We start from the raw sequence: 12,351 nt of genomic DNA on the forward strand, positions 1-12,351 counted from the left end.
AATTTATTATAATTAATTATAATCTTTATAATCTTATGATCTTAATTATAAGATATAGCACTGCTTAAACTGATTTGCTGTGCTTTATTTTAACTAAATCATGCCCCACTGACAAAAGCTCTTTTGAGCAGCCCATTTCTAGGAAGATGCTACAAGACTGCTATCAGTCTATGTTCTTTTATGACCAATTATCACACTCATAAGCATCTCCATCTTCCATATCATACTTGTTTTTGTTAGTTTTGAAGATCCAGTTTTATAGTGTAGTAAAATTACATTTAATTTGAATAAAATTATGTGTCAGCCCTTTTTCATGTAGAAATAGATGGAAATGAAAGGGCAGGAGTCTGGCACACTAAGTGTGTATTTCTATCACTGCACTTCTGGAAACAGCACTTGTTAATATTCTATTAGGCTGTGTCTTTCAGTACATGAGAAATCAAGAACCAGTGTCTGTTAATCAATCTCTTGCCATCAGATGTGTTAAATACACATTCCATCCCCTGACCAGGTCACACACCTTATTCTTTTAGGACTGTGGGGTGGTTTTTTTTATTAGTCACTTGAGTGGCATTACTTCTAAGTTAAAAATAAAGTTAAAGAACAAAATATTTTAAAAAATTCTTGCAAATGACAAGAATTTGTTGTTTCAGGTGTATATATCAATTTATACTATTTATACTCTAAACAGGGCACATATTTATTAGATCTTTTTTCATTACAGACAAAAAGGGCAAAAGAGAGAAGGACAATCAAGAAGAAACACACAGTTGGATCTCCTACTATTTGTCTACAACAGATTTCTGAAGAGAGTATCTTGATATTTGGCTTGTGGAAGATGCTGTTATAGCCCTGAATATAATGCCCTAGTTTTTCTAATAAAAACTTTCCCCAGGGAGGTAAAAATTCCACTAACTCATGAGCCACAATATTCTGCACAAGTGCAAGAGCACAAGAATATAAGTACAGCACATCCTAAAGGTGTTCAGAAGCTCAGGTTTAGTATCAGCTAACAAATCTTTTGGTAACACCCAGTACTTGTACTGTCCTGGCAGGTTTTCAAACATTAGCTCTACAAACCCAGTTTAAAATAAAATCAGTTTCTGAAGACATAATATGCAGCAGTCACTTGTCTCCAGGCTGAAGATGGGACAGGTACTGTACTCTGGAGATCCATTTAGCACTCTCACCTTACAACACAACACAGCAAAATTAAGCACATAGAAAAACCACAGATTTGCAATGCATATTATTATTATTTATATTGAAAAGTTGATCTCCAATTGAGCTGAATTACAAGTATTTTTTTTAGCCTTCCCTTTCCCAACAACTGTCTAAATACATATAAAATAGTATACACATAGAAATAGGGACATCATACCTTTCAACATCTCCCTGCTTTAGTGAGGAAGAAACAAGCTGAAAACAATTCAATGCAACAACCTACTCCAGCTTTCCTCTCCAACCTCTTTCCACTTGTTGCCAGGGTAACCAGTGTTTGCAGATGCCTATAGCGGGCGCCTGGGTTCATGACTTCATCACAGTTAATATTCTCTCTCTCAGTCTCTCTTCATACAGAGAATACACTATATACATATATCCACACACTATAAAAACATATAGATTATACGACTCCAGCAACCGTTTTTATACTGAGACAATTTACTTTGCTATTCTGATGTGTATAAAATGAAAAATAACACCGTCAAAAATATTCACTTGGCAATTTGCAGATGTGGAGAAAGTTTAAAAGCAGTAGTACTGTAATCAGTAAACAGATGCTCTTCTCTCTCTGCACTGCACTGGACACTTAATCATTTGATTTTGTCATGCTGTCAGGTATGAGACACATTAACATTACAGTGTTATAAAACATTTTACATGGAATTTCAAAAAATCCTTTAGTCATGCACTAAACCTATTACATGACAACTGAAAGACAAGCTCAGAAAATGTGACTAGCACCTGGAAAAAAACATGTTTTCCAGTTTCTGACGGAAACAGTTTGAAGTATTATAGCAGATATGTTAAAGGATAGAAGCAACTTAAAGTGCATGCACAAAACACCATTTCATTTTATGAAAAAGGAAGGAGCTGAGCTTTGAACTCCACAATAGAATACTAACACGATTTCAAAAGCAAATGCTTGGAGAAATGAACAGACAACAGCTTCAAGTGCTTAAATAAAGGACTTGCACCACTTCATCCCTCTGCAAAACACTTTCCCCAGCAGTTCTGTGTGTCAAGACAAAAAGCCTGAATATACATTACGATGATCTAGTAAACCTGTACTACCTCGCCTTCTAACCACTTCAAAAGGGTAAGGATTGAATTCTGTTTGCCTACAGACACTAGGAAATACTTATTTTACAAGTCCCAGTAACAACTGGTTTACTTTGTATTTTAATGGCCACCCACAGCACATGCAATTGTTCACAAAACTGACTGTTACTCATTTACCATACAAGGTAGGTATGATTTTTTTTTCATGGTGATTGAAACGGGTCTGATCCTTTGCTCTCTGACACAGTGGAGTAAATATCTTACCACATTTCCAAAGAATAGTGCAAATGTGAAAAAAATTCATTTTCTGTATTCCATCTGCCTCGCCCTCCAGTGCGCTGGGAATTAATACAGCTTTTTTCCCTATACAGCAGTTGCAAAGGCCATGGAAAGCTTGAATTTGAAGGAGCTCAGAGTTTCCTCATACACTGTGCTACTAAGTCAACGGAAAGACTGCACTGCAACACAGGTTGGTTCATCTGAGCACAGTTTGGTTAAGGATGCTGACCTGCTGTCCTGGTTTCAGCTGGGACAGAGTTGATTTTCTTCACAGAGGTCAGTGTGAGACTATGTTTTGGATTTGGGATGAAAATAATGTTGATAACTTACTGATGTTTTCAGTTGTTGCTAAGCAGTCAAGGACTGTCCAGCTTCTCATGCTGGCCTGCCAAGTGAGCAGGCTGGAGGTGCACAGGGAGCTGGGAGGGGACACAGTCGGGACAGCTGGCCCAGGCTGGCCAAAGAGATATTCCATACCACACAATGTCATGCTCAGTATATAAAGCTGGGGGAAGAAGGAAAGAGGGGGATGTTTGGAGTTAGGGCATTTGTCTTCCCAAGTCACCATTACGTACGATGGAGCCCGGCTTCCCTGGAGATGGCTGAACCCCTGCCTGCCCATGGGAAGTGGTGAATGAATTCCCCGTTTTGCTTTGCTTCTGTGCGCGGCTTTTGATTTACCTATTAAACGGGACAGAGTTGATTTTCTTCACAGAGGTCAGTGTGAGACTATGTTTTGGATTTGGGATGAAAATAATGTTGATAACTTACTGATGTTTTCAGTTGTTGCTAAGCAGTCAAGGACTGTCCAGCTTCTCATGCTGGCCTGCCAAGTGAGCAGGCTGGAGGTGCACAGGGAGCTGGGAGGGGACACAGTCGGGACAGCTGGCCCAGGCTGGCCAAAGAGATATTCCATACCACACAATGTCATGCTCAGTATATAAAGCTGGGGGAAGAAGGAAAGAGGGGGATGTTTGGAGTTAGGGCATTTGTCTTCCCAAGTCACCATTACGTACGATGGAGCCCGGCTTCCCTGGAGATGGCTCTGCCTGCCCATGGGAAGTGGTGAATGAATTCCCCGTTTTGCTTTGCTTCTGTGCGCGGCTTTTGATTTACCTATTAAACTTGTCTTCATCTCAACCCAGGAGTTTTCTCACTTCTACCCTTCCGACTCTCTCCCCTGTCCCACTGTGGGGGAGTGAGCGAGCGTCTGCGTGGGGCTTCACTGTCAGCTGCGGTTAAACCACGACACCTACAGAAATAATGGGGGCGTCAGCCCTCAAACTGTATCTGCCATGATGTGCTACACCACAAGCAGGCAGTGAGACTACTGAGCTCATCACAGAATGCGGCAGGTATACTTGGTGGCCTTTCCTTACACATTTACTTCCTCTAGATTTGTTCCAAATATCCTGCCACGAAATCTATTTCTAAAAAAACACTACCAAGTGATAGCTATAGAAATAAGCATTTGACTTGAAATGCCATGTTCAGGAAATTACATTCAAAGCTGACACACACAGTCGTGTTAAAAATTAAGCGTCAAAGTAATTTGGGAGGCAAAAAAAAAAACACAGAACACAAGTTCTTAGTGCCCCCTGAAATGAAAGAAATTCAAGCAGTCTGGTGAACAGAAGTTCACGCTACAATAGTGTGGCATAGTGCTATATTTATCACTAGGGTTCTGAACAGAGAGTCTACTGTACAATTATATGAGACATACCCCAAAATGCTTCCTAATGCTGAGGTCAGCTGTCACAGAACAACGTAATGTGATTAAAACTTAAAACAGGTGGCTGCTCTGGAAGTGCTTCTTGGCAATAATCCCTGGCCCATACTAATTCCCAAGCTACCAGGTCCCTATAACAATCACGCTGGGGTCAGTCTAACAGCAGAGATAGTGGAGATCCCATGTCCAAAAACATTTCCTGCCACTATCAAGTTTCCTAGAGGTGCAGAAAACTGGCATGCATGTCGGTAAAGAAAAGCCCTGAAGTTCAATACTAACTTGCTCTCTTCTTAAAAACAAAAGAAAACTTCAATTTGGAAAAAAAAAAAATGTATGGGCCTAGATTAAAAGCCAGCAGTTTGATATTCAGCTACATGAACTTTCAAATGGCATTATAAAAATACAGATAATTGATATTTGTGTTTTAATACCAGATTTGGCAAGCACACATCATTTGGAGAGCATCACATAGTAGCTCCTGTGGATAGTAACAGTCACTCATTTGTGGTCTACTGCTTCTGAATTTTATCCACTAGTTATCTAATGAAACCCGTAAGACCTTTCCTTCTCTGCCAGTATTTCATCCTTCTGTGGCCTGACAGCCAGCTAAGCACTAACGCAAATTAGGAAAAGCAGCTGTTAGAAAAATCTCTTAAAAGAATATAATGACACCCCACAATTTTCTAACAACTTTGTAAGTAACGTAATACCTGTACAGTAGGCTTACAACTAGATCTCTCTTCAGTCTTCATTTGTGCAGGAATATATGTAAATTTTATGCCGCTGGCAGTAATCTAAAACTAGTGAAACTGAAACATAATGCAACAATATGGCAATATAGCATCATTACCAAGTTTGTTTACAATCTTTTTACAAAAAGTCTCCAGAAAATGTGTTCCATAGTGTAAATATCCATAGGCCAGCGATTCCCTTGGATTTGGGGAGGATCTAAGGGTGCACAGGGCTAGAGAGCCTCTTGGACCACAAACCTGCCTAGGCTGCACTAAACCCCCGGCTATATACCATCACCTCACAGGCTACAGCTGGGAAGCTGCCACTCCTGTCCTATTTGTTCTTACTGATCTAACATGGCTACATAAAACAACAACAGTTTTAATTTCAAAGGATTTTCTGCACAGCGTTGAATAAATACAACTTAAGAAATTTCAAGGGTAAAGATCAGAAATAGACATTAAATGTACTGAAAAACTTTTCTGGAATGAATTTGTTGCAATAGCAAAGCAAATCAATGTACTTCCAAAGAGAAGAGGACACGACTGACTGTACTGTCTGAGCACTAGGCAAAAGGGAATTAAGAAGTCATTCACAAACAGGAAACCCCCTGCTGACATTCAGCAGTGAAGTTGTTTTCAGAGTGCACCCATTGTGAAAAATAAAAAGCTTCATGAAAAGCAAGGATCAGACAAGGGAAGTGAGAATATGAATGCCAAGGAGGCTGAAGCAGCAAAAGATGAGAGCGAGCAAACGCAGAGCCAGCTGAAGGCAGCCTGGTTGATTTCTGTCGTGACTCTGCAGTCACTAACAGGTGGATAGATAGGAGCTTCCACCTTAGCATGGTACAAAAGGCATGGGCGTACAAGTATTTAAAGAAGAGTTTTTAAAGCCTTGGAGGAATTCAGCTTTGGAAACTGAGGAATACAGTTGCTGAAAACCAAGATAAGTCAACATGGGAAATGAAGGAGAAAATAACGAAAGTAAGTTGCATACAAGTGACGCAAGAAAACAGAGGAGAAAAACACGTGCATTTAAGAGAGAACCCTCATGCCAGGTAACTGCAATATGAAGAAGGCTCACACGGGGCCACAGGTCCTTAGCCAGTTTAACCTTTTCTGTGTTTCAGCCTTTTTTCAGCCATTTGTTGGGAACAACTCTGTACTCACTATTTTTAGTTCAGCACTATTTTAATTCAGCAGAAAAAACATGGTAAGACACTCACTGCAGTTAAAAGGGTTGAATGTTAATACTTCCAGTTGTTTTAAAAGTACCTGAAAGTTTGAATTGAAATCCATAGTTAAAAATAAGGCATGGTCAACAGGGCTAAATACTTTGGGCATTTTGTGTTAGCAGAAAATTTTAGTACACTGAATTACAGGCTCTTTTGTCTTTAAAAATTTATGACAAGCAAACTCAGAAGACACTGAGATCAGTATGTGGCTAAACTCAACTAGAGATGACAACTTACAATCTCCACTATTTCATTCAGATAATAATCCCCACACAGGGATTGTGGATGCCCACTGTTGTTTGGATATCTAGAAAATGTAAGGAATCAATGCTATATGCACTGTTTTAATACGACGAGATGCTGTCAATGCAAAATTTAGAGTTGACAAATTCTCTGCAGTATTTCCCTCTTCCTTACATAAATTGCCTCAGCCTTCTGCGAACTCAGTATCAACCTAAGGTCATGTGTCAGTTATTAAAATAAACTAAGCCACAGACTTCTGGGAAAACCTCTTTACACCGAAAAGTACTCTTAGGACTCTGACACCTGGTTAAAAGCCTAGAGGATGAACTGCCATATTACATCATCATTACTGAATTCTTTGGACTTACCACTTCAAAACCCTCTTTATTTTGAACATCTGTCTTTTAGGGAGTCTGCTGCTGCCTACACACTCTTAAACAATTCAACTTCATTGCTTACTATTGTAATAGTGCTACTGCCTTTCCACACAACTGTCCCCACTTGCATTTATTTCTTGCAAGTCTAGAAGTTCTACAGGTTGAAATACATTTACACTTCTACTTGTCCTGTTGTGCCTAGATAATAAACATCTGAAATTATAGCAGGATATTCACATGGCTTATAGAGTACAACTTCCCTGCACACTGCAGAAAAAAATGTCTTCCTTAGCTCTGAATTTCTAAGTTTGGACAGCTATATCATGACCTTCTTGGTTTTTTTGTTGAAATGCTTAGGCCTTAAATGGACATGAATTTAAGGGCAGGGAGGGGGGTGGGGAGAGTGTTACTCTTCTGCTCTGATTTTATATTCCAATTTGGTAAATAGCTGGCTTTAAGCAAAACACATTACTTAAAATTGCCAGTATAAAAAACTTCTCTTGGTATCAAAACTCAGATGTGAATGTTTTCGTGTTCATTCCTTGTAAGAATCATTATTAGAATAAGGACAGCAAGGAAGAAGAAAATGTCAAGATTTTTCAACTATTTGCAACAGTGTAACACTGAAACAGTTGTCCTATTTTAGTTTCCCCAGACAAAATTCTAGGCTTAGCCACCAAGGCTAATAGTCCCATGTACATTTACGCCTAGTGACAAGCTGAGAGGGTTTATCTTAATTGTCCTATTTTAGTTTCCCCAAACAAAATTCTAGGCTTAGCCACAAAGGCTAATAGTCCCATGTACATTTACGCCTAAACGTAGGAAGCTCTCATGCTGAAACTACCACTATCATCACTTTGCTGGTGGACTTCATCACACTGTATTATGTACCAGTTACTCATGTACTAGACAAAATCTCACTAAAATACTTACATAAGAAATGAGTGGCATAGCATCAACGTTGCTTGGAAAACCATTCTTTTTTCTGGTTGAAGTCACAGAAAATGATAGCAACTAATACTCTCTGATGTGGAACACTTTCACATGAGCAAACAGATACAGGAGGAGGTGATGAGACAAAAAGAGATGAAAACAGATTACTCAAAATGCGAGGAGTTTTTACAGAAACAGAGCTAATGGAAAACAGATGAAAAAGGGTTATAACAGAATCATAAATAATTCTTTTTAGAGGACGTGGATGCAGAGGTAGAATAATTAAAAAGAAAAGAAAAAGAAAGGACACAGCAGTAGTTGGTCTCTCTCAGCTAGAGAAATGACCTGTCAGGTAGGTCTGGGAGCCAGAAAGCCAGATACAACGCAAGCATTCAGCACTGGAATGAGAGCTCTGCAGAGAGAGCCTCTTGATCTTCAGACACAGTTTCAGGGGTGCAATTCTGGCAGCTAACCCTTCCACCTCCCTCAACCAAGATGATGTATAGAAAGCATGAAAGAAGAATGAACAATATGTAACTTTAAAACCCTAACAAAGCCTAGGAATCCAAAAGATTAAAATAAACGTTCCAATCACTGCAATGTGGCCTAGGAAATTGCAGAGAGGAAAGCACATCAGAAATGCTCATGAGTTTTGTTTGAAAACCAAAAGAATGTGTGAGTTCTCATCTGCATTGTCATTCCCACCAGTCTTCTTAGTAAGGGCACAGCAACTTCACAGAGGATTCATTTTTTTGGTCCCCTGTTATCTAAGCACAGACCTGAATTACTCCCTGTTGAACAAGCCTGACAAGATATATTATGACACCATGCAACTCCATTCTTTGGCTTCATAAGGACAATAACAAACATGGTTTACGCATTGACTAAGCCATTCCTTCCTTAACATTCCCCTTTCCTTTCTTCCCCTCCCAAGACAGTATCTCCCTAGAAAAAGGAAAATTAGATTATAATAATGCAACTGCTAATATTGGGTGTTGAATTTCAATTTTGTCTTGTACTCAGAGATTAGCAAATTGCGAAAATTTATTTCTCCATAATTTGCTCTTTGTTGCTGACGAATTCAGAAGATTATGTGCATTCAGATGCCAAGGCTCATTACATATGGAAGGAAATGAAATACCAGAAGTATACAGATCAAAGTTTCAGAAAGTCACAATACCAGGTTAACAAAACATCTAGACTAGATCAGAGTCTATTTATTAGTAATTAATATTATGCACCATTAAGTCTCACAAATCTGGGCACTATTTCTACCGTATCCTCATCTATCACTTCTCACAATACCTGTATGTATATGGCATATGGTTCATTCATAACTTCATCTGGGCTCCTACAAATTTGTCTATGGCATCTTGTGAGTAGTGTTAGGGCCTAAGCTCATGAACAGATGGAGTGAGCAAAAGCAGCAGCAGATGCTTTTTCAGACAGTGTTCCTGCTAAGGTTGCAAGAAAGTACAGGCTATGGCAGGTGCTCTGCCACCTTAACACGTGCAGTGATGCACAAAAAGCACAACCACCTCTTTTGGGCACCCAAGACAAGACTGAAATTGGGTCTAATCTTACTTCATTCTTCAAAGTGGATCAGTACTGCCTTACATGGTGATTTTGACTACTGCCAACAAGCCAGCCTGCCATGACAGCAGTACAGAAAAAGACAGCATTGGCATCTAATTCTTTCCTCACCTAGACAAACTGTATAGGACCAAGTACATAGTCTAAAAAAAATCAAATCACATGATCATGCTATAGAATAAACAACATTGTTCTGTTTCTTCAATCCTTTCCTGTACTCTAGCCTTGGACATAACCATACTAAGGCTATAAATAATATATTCCCAACATTCCAGTCCCATCAGATCCTAGTTTTCTCAAATGTGAAAAGTAACAGTGATGATATATAATACTGTGAAAATTCCCAGCTTCTACACGGTTCATAAAGTTAGTGTATCTCCACACACAGATACAGGACAGCGATAGGTATGCATCTAATTATGCTAATCAGGCACTTGTAAGTCAGGTATAGGCTGTCCACCCATTTGTCTCGATTGCAATCACTTCTAGTTTTTTAAAAGATTTAAGGTATTTTGAAGAACTACATCCTTACCTCTTTGAAGAAAATAAAATAGATGTTTTTATGCTACTAGAGACTTAAATTCTCTATTCAGAACATACACTTACTTTCAGGCAGCTATTCCATAATTTCACATACAAGTTACATAGACAGTGGTCACTGTTTTAATCTATCCTAGTAATTAAAATATGTATTAATTACGTAGATGTGCCCAATTCAGGACCAAGACAAAAATCTGTTTGTGTAGCCTTTTGAATGTGTTCTAGTTATCAGAAAATGGGCCAGAATCAGAACTCAGGCACTGACTCACCACGTGGCCTTGGTAAACTGCTTAGAGAGTACCAAAATGTCCTGTCTCCCCGAGACTCACCACGTGCGAGATCACTCATGCTAGGAGCAGTCTCTGCATTTTGACTCCGGACAAGCTCAGTGTCCCTATGTGACTCCTGGGTTGGAGGTACTGAAGATGCTGAGGAAGAAGAAGATGAAGAGGAAGAGGCTGGTTTGGATTTGGAATGCAGATCATTCAGTCTCAGGAGATTTTCAGGAGTCACAGTGTCTGCATTCACTGGGGTAGTATGCAGTGTGGCTGATGTTACTGGGAAGAAGGTCTCTTTGTTGTCCTTTGTATGCTTTGGAGTTGTGGGTGTTTCTCCTGTGGACTACATAAACAAAAAAGGGCAGAAAGAGACAGTGAGAAAATACATGCCAGTAATTCTGCATATGCTACCTGCTTCAGTGACAGCCGCAGGCAGTATGACTTTTTGTAGACAGAAAACACTCTCTCTCAAGCAAATATAAAAATCAATCACTAGTATAAAGCAATCTTTCTCATTTACAGATTATTTTTCTGTTCTTTACGGTCTATTTATCAAACTAGCACTTGAACATTTATTCATATTCGCATTTACAATGCTTTATTTAACAAATCACTCACAACATAACATACTTTCTTGAACTCCATTATTAAGCATGAATTACAAATTCATGTGAACAGACACATTTCTTTCATTTAAAAATATGATGCCAAATCCTTGACCTGAACAAACAGATCTGCAGTGCTTTAAGAGAAACTGCAAATTATTAAAAGAAATTATTCTTAGCAAATGATGTGAGAAGCAGAAAAATGTATTTGTTTGCAAAATAAGTGATCAGCGTAACCCCAAATCTTAAATTTCCAATAACTGCAGAACTGAGAAACAGTAGTATCCAACTTGGAACTATGCTCTGGAAGGTCTGTTGCCTTTGCAGAAGGAACGGTGTCACTAAGAGCGATGCTCTTCTCCAAAGCCAGAGCTAAGAATTTAACGCAGTGTCATTAATTATATAGACAGAAGATAGAAGGGCGACATAAATTCACCGAAGAAGGGAACAAAAGTACCCACAACACAGGTATATCCTCTAGAATTTTTATTAGCAATCACATGAAGTATTCTTGCCTGTGAGGCCACAGAATGCATTTATTTCATGCTCTTTAGAGTCTTCATTTAATGAAGACTTATTGGACCATAAAAGATATGGTTGAATGGAATCCTCAACTGTTTAATTGTCTGTCTCATACCTCTACCATGAAGAAAAACTCATTTTAACCATGGAGATAGAGCATGAGTGTTTGAAACAGAAATAAAGAGTTCTGCTGTCAAATGTAAAATCAAATTGGGCCATAGTGTCCTAGATAACCAAAGATTTATTACAATACCAGAAAAATCAGCAGAATTTCGCTCAGAAAACAGACTAAGATTCAGCTGGAGAAAATGCATATTTAAAATTCAAAAGGTGGAAAGCACATAAGTACTTTTTTTTTTTAATTGGTGGAATGTATTTTTGAAGTTCCTGAACTTGATTAATTAATCTCTAAAAAGCATATGATTAAAAACTGCCAGATTCTATGTGCACACAGAAAATGAAATACAGCAGCTATATTCACAAGAATTACCATATTGGATCGAAAAAGGTCTATTCTGCTTCTGAAAGCAGCAAGCTTCAGAAGGCAGCAAGTTTCTGAAGCTTAAAGCATCAGTTCCAAAACTAAAGGTCTCAAGATGTACAAATGGGATCATGCAAACCTCAGGGAAATTAAACTGCAGAAGAAAGCCTTAAGCCAGAAGCGAGATGACTAGAGGAAATGTTTTCAGCTGTGATTTAGAGGGAAAACCCTTCACACCCATGCACTTCATTAACTTACATGATACATTATGTAGAACCTGAAATCTCTGTGCTCGTATTGTATCCAGAATTTTTTCATCAGAAATACATGAAGGTACTACTAGTTAGGTACATATTTGTTAAAAATATATCTGCACTTCAAACTGTACTTCTATAAAAATGCACAGCTATTTCCATAGACAGAAAGAGGACATTTGGAAAGTAACTCAGCAATATTTGGATGGTACTCGGAAGAAAAATGATTAGTCAGAGAAGGAGCACAACATCATGCAGTAATTCCTGC

The 12,351-nt window shown here is 38.7% G+C and overlaps 1 protein-coding gene across 1 annotated transcript in view; it reads right to left on the reverse strand.

Annotated features, from left to right (window-relative positions):
* Positions 1 to 10,272: 10,272 nt before the first annotated feature.
* The window catches only part of LOC104626118 (calcineurin-binding protein cabin-1-like), a gene marked incomplete at its 3' end in the record, with an annotated part of 20,178 nt that continues 18,099 nt past the window's right edge, over positions 10,273 to 12,351 (reverse strand). Inside the window, exon 6 of the mRNA XM_010293950.1 lies at positions 10,273 to 10,564. Within this exon, the coding sequence (XP_010292252.1) occupies positions 10,273 to 10,564 (292 nt within the window). The remainder of the gene's footprint in view (positions 10,565 to 12,351) is intronic.

The sequence above is a fragment of the Phaethon lepturus genome, unplaced genomic scaffold, assembly GCF_000687285.1.
Source record: "Phaethon lepturus isolate BGI_N335 unplaced genomic scaffold, ASM68728v1 scaffold12479, whole genome shotgun sequence".
In the NCBI taxonomy this organism is placed as follows: domain Eukaryota; kingdom Metazoa; phylum Chordata; class Aves; order Phaethontiformes; family Phaethontidae; genus Phaethon; species Phaethon lepturus.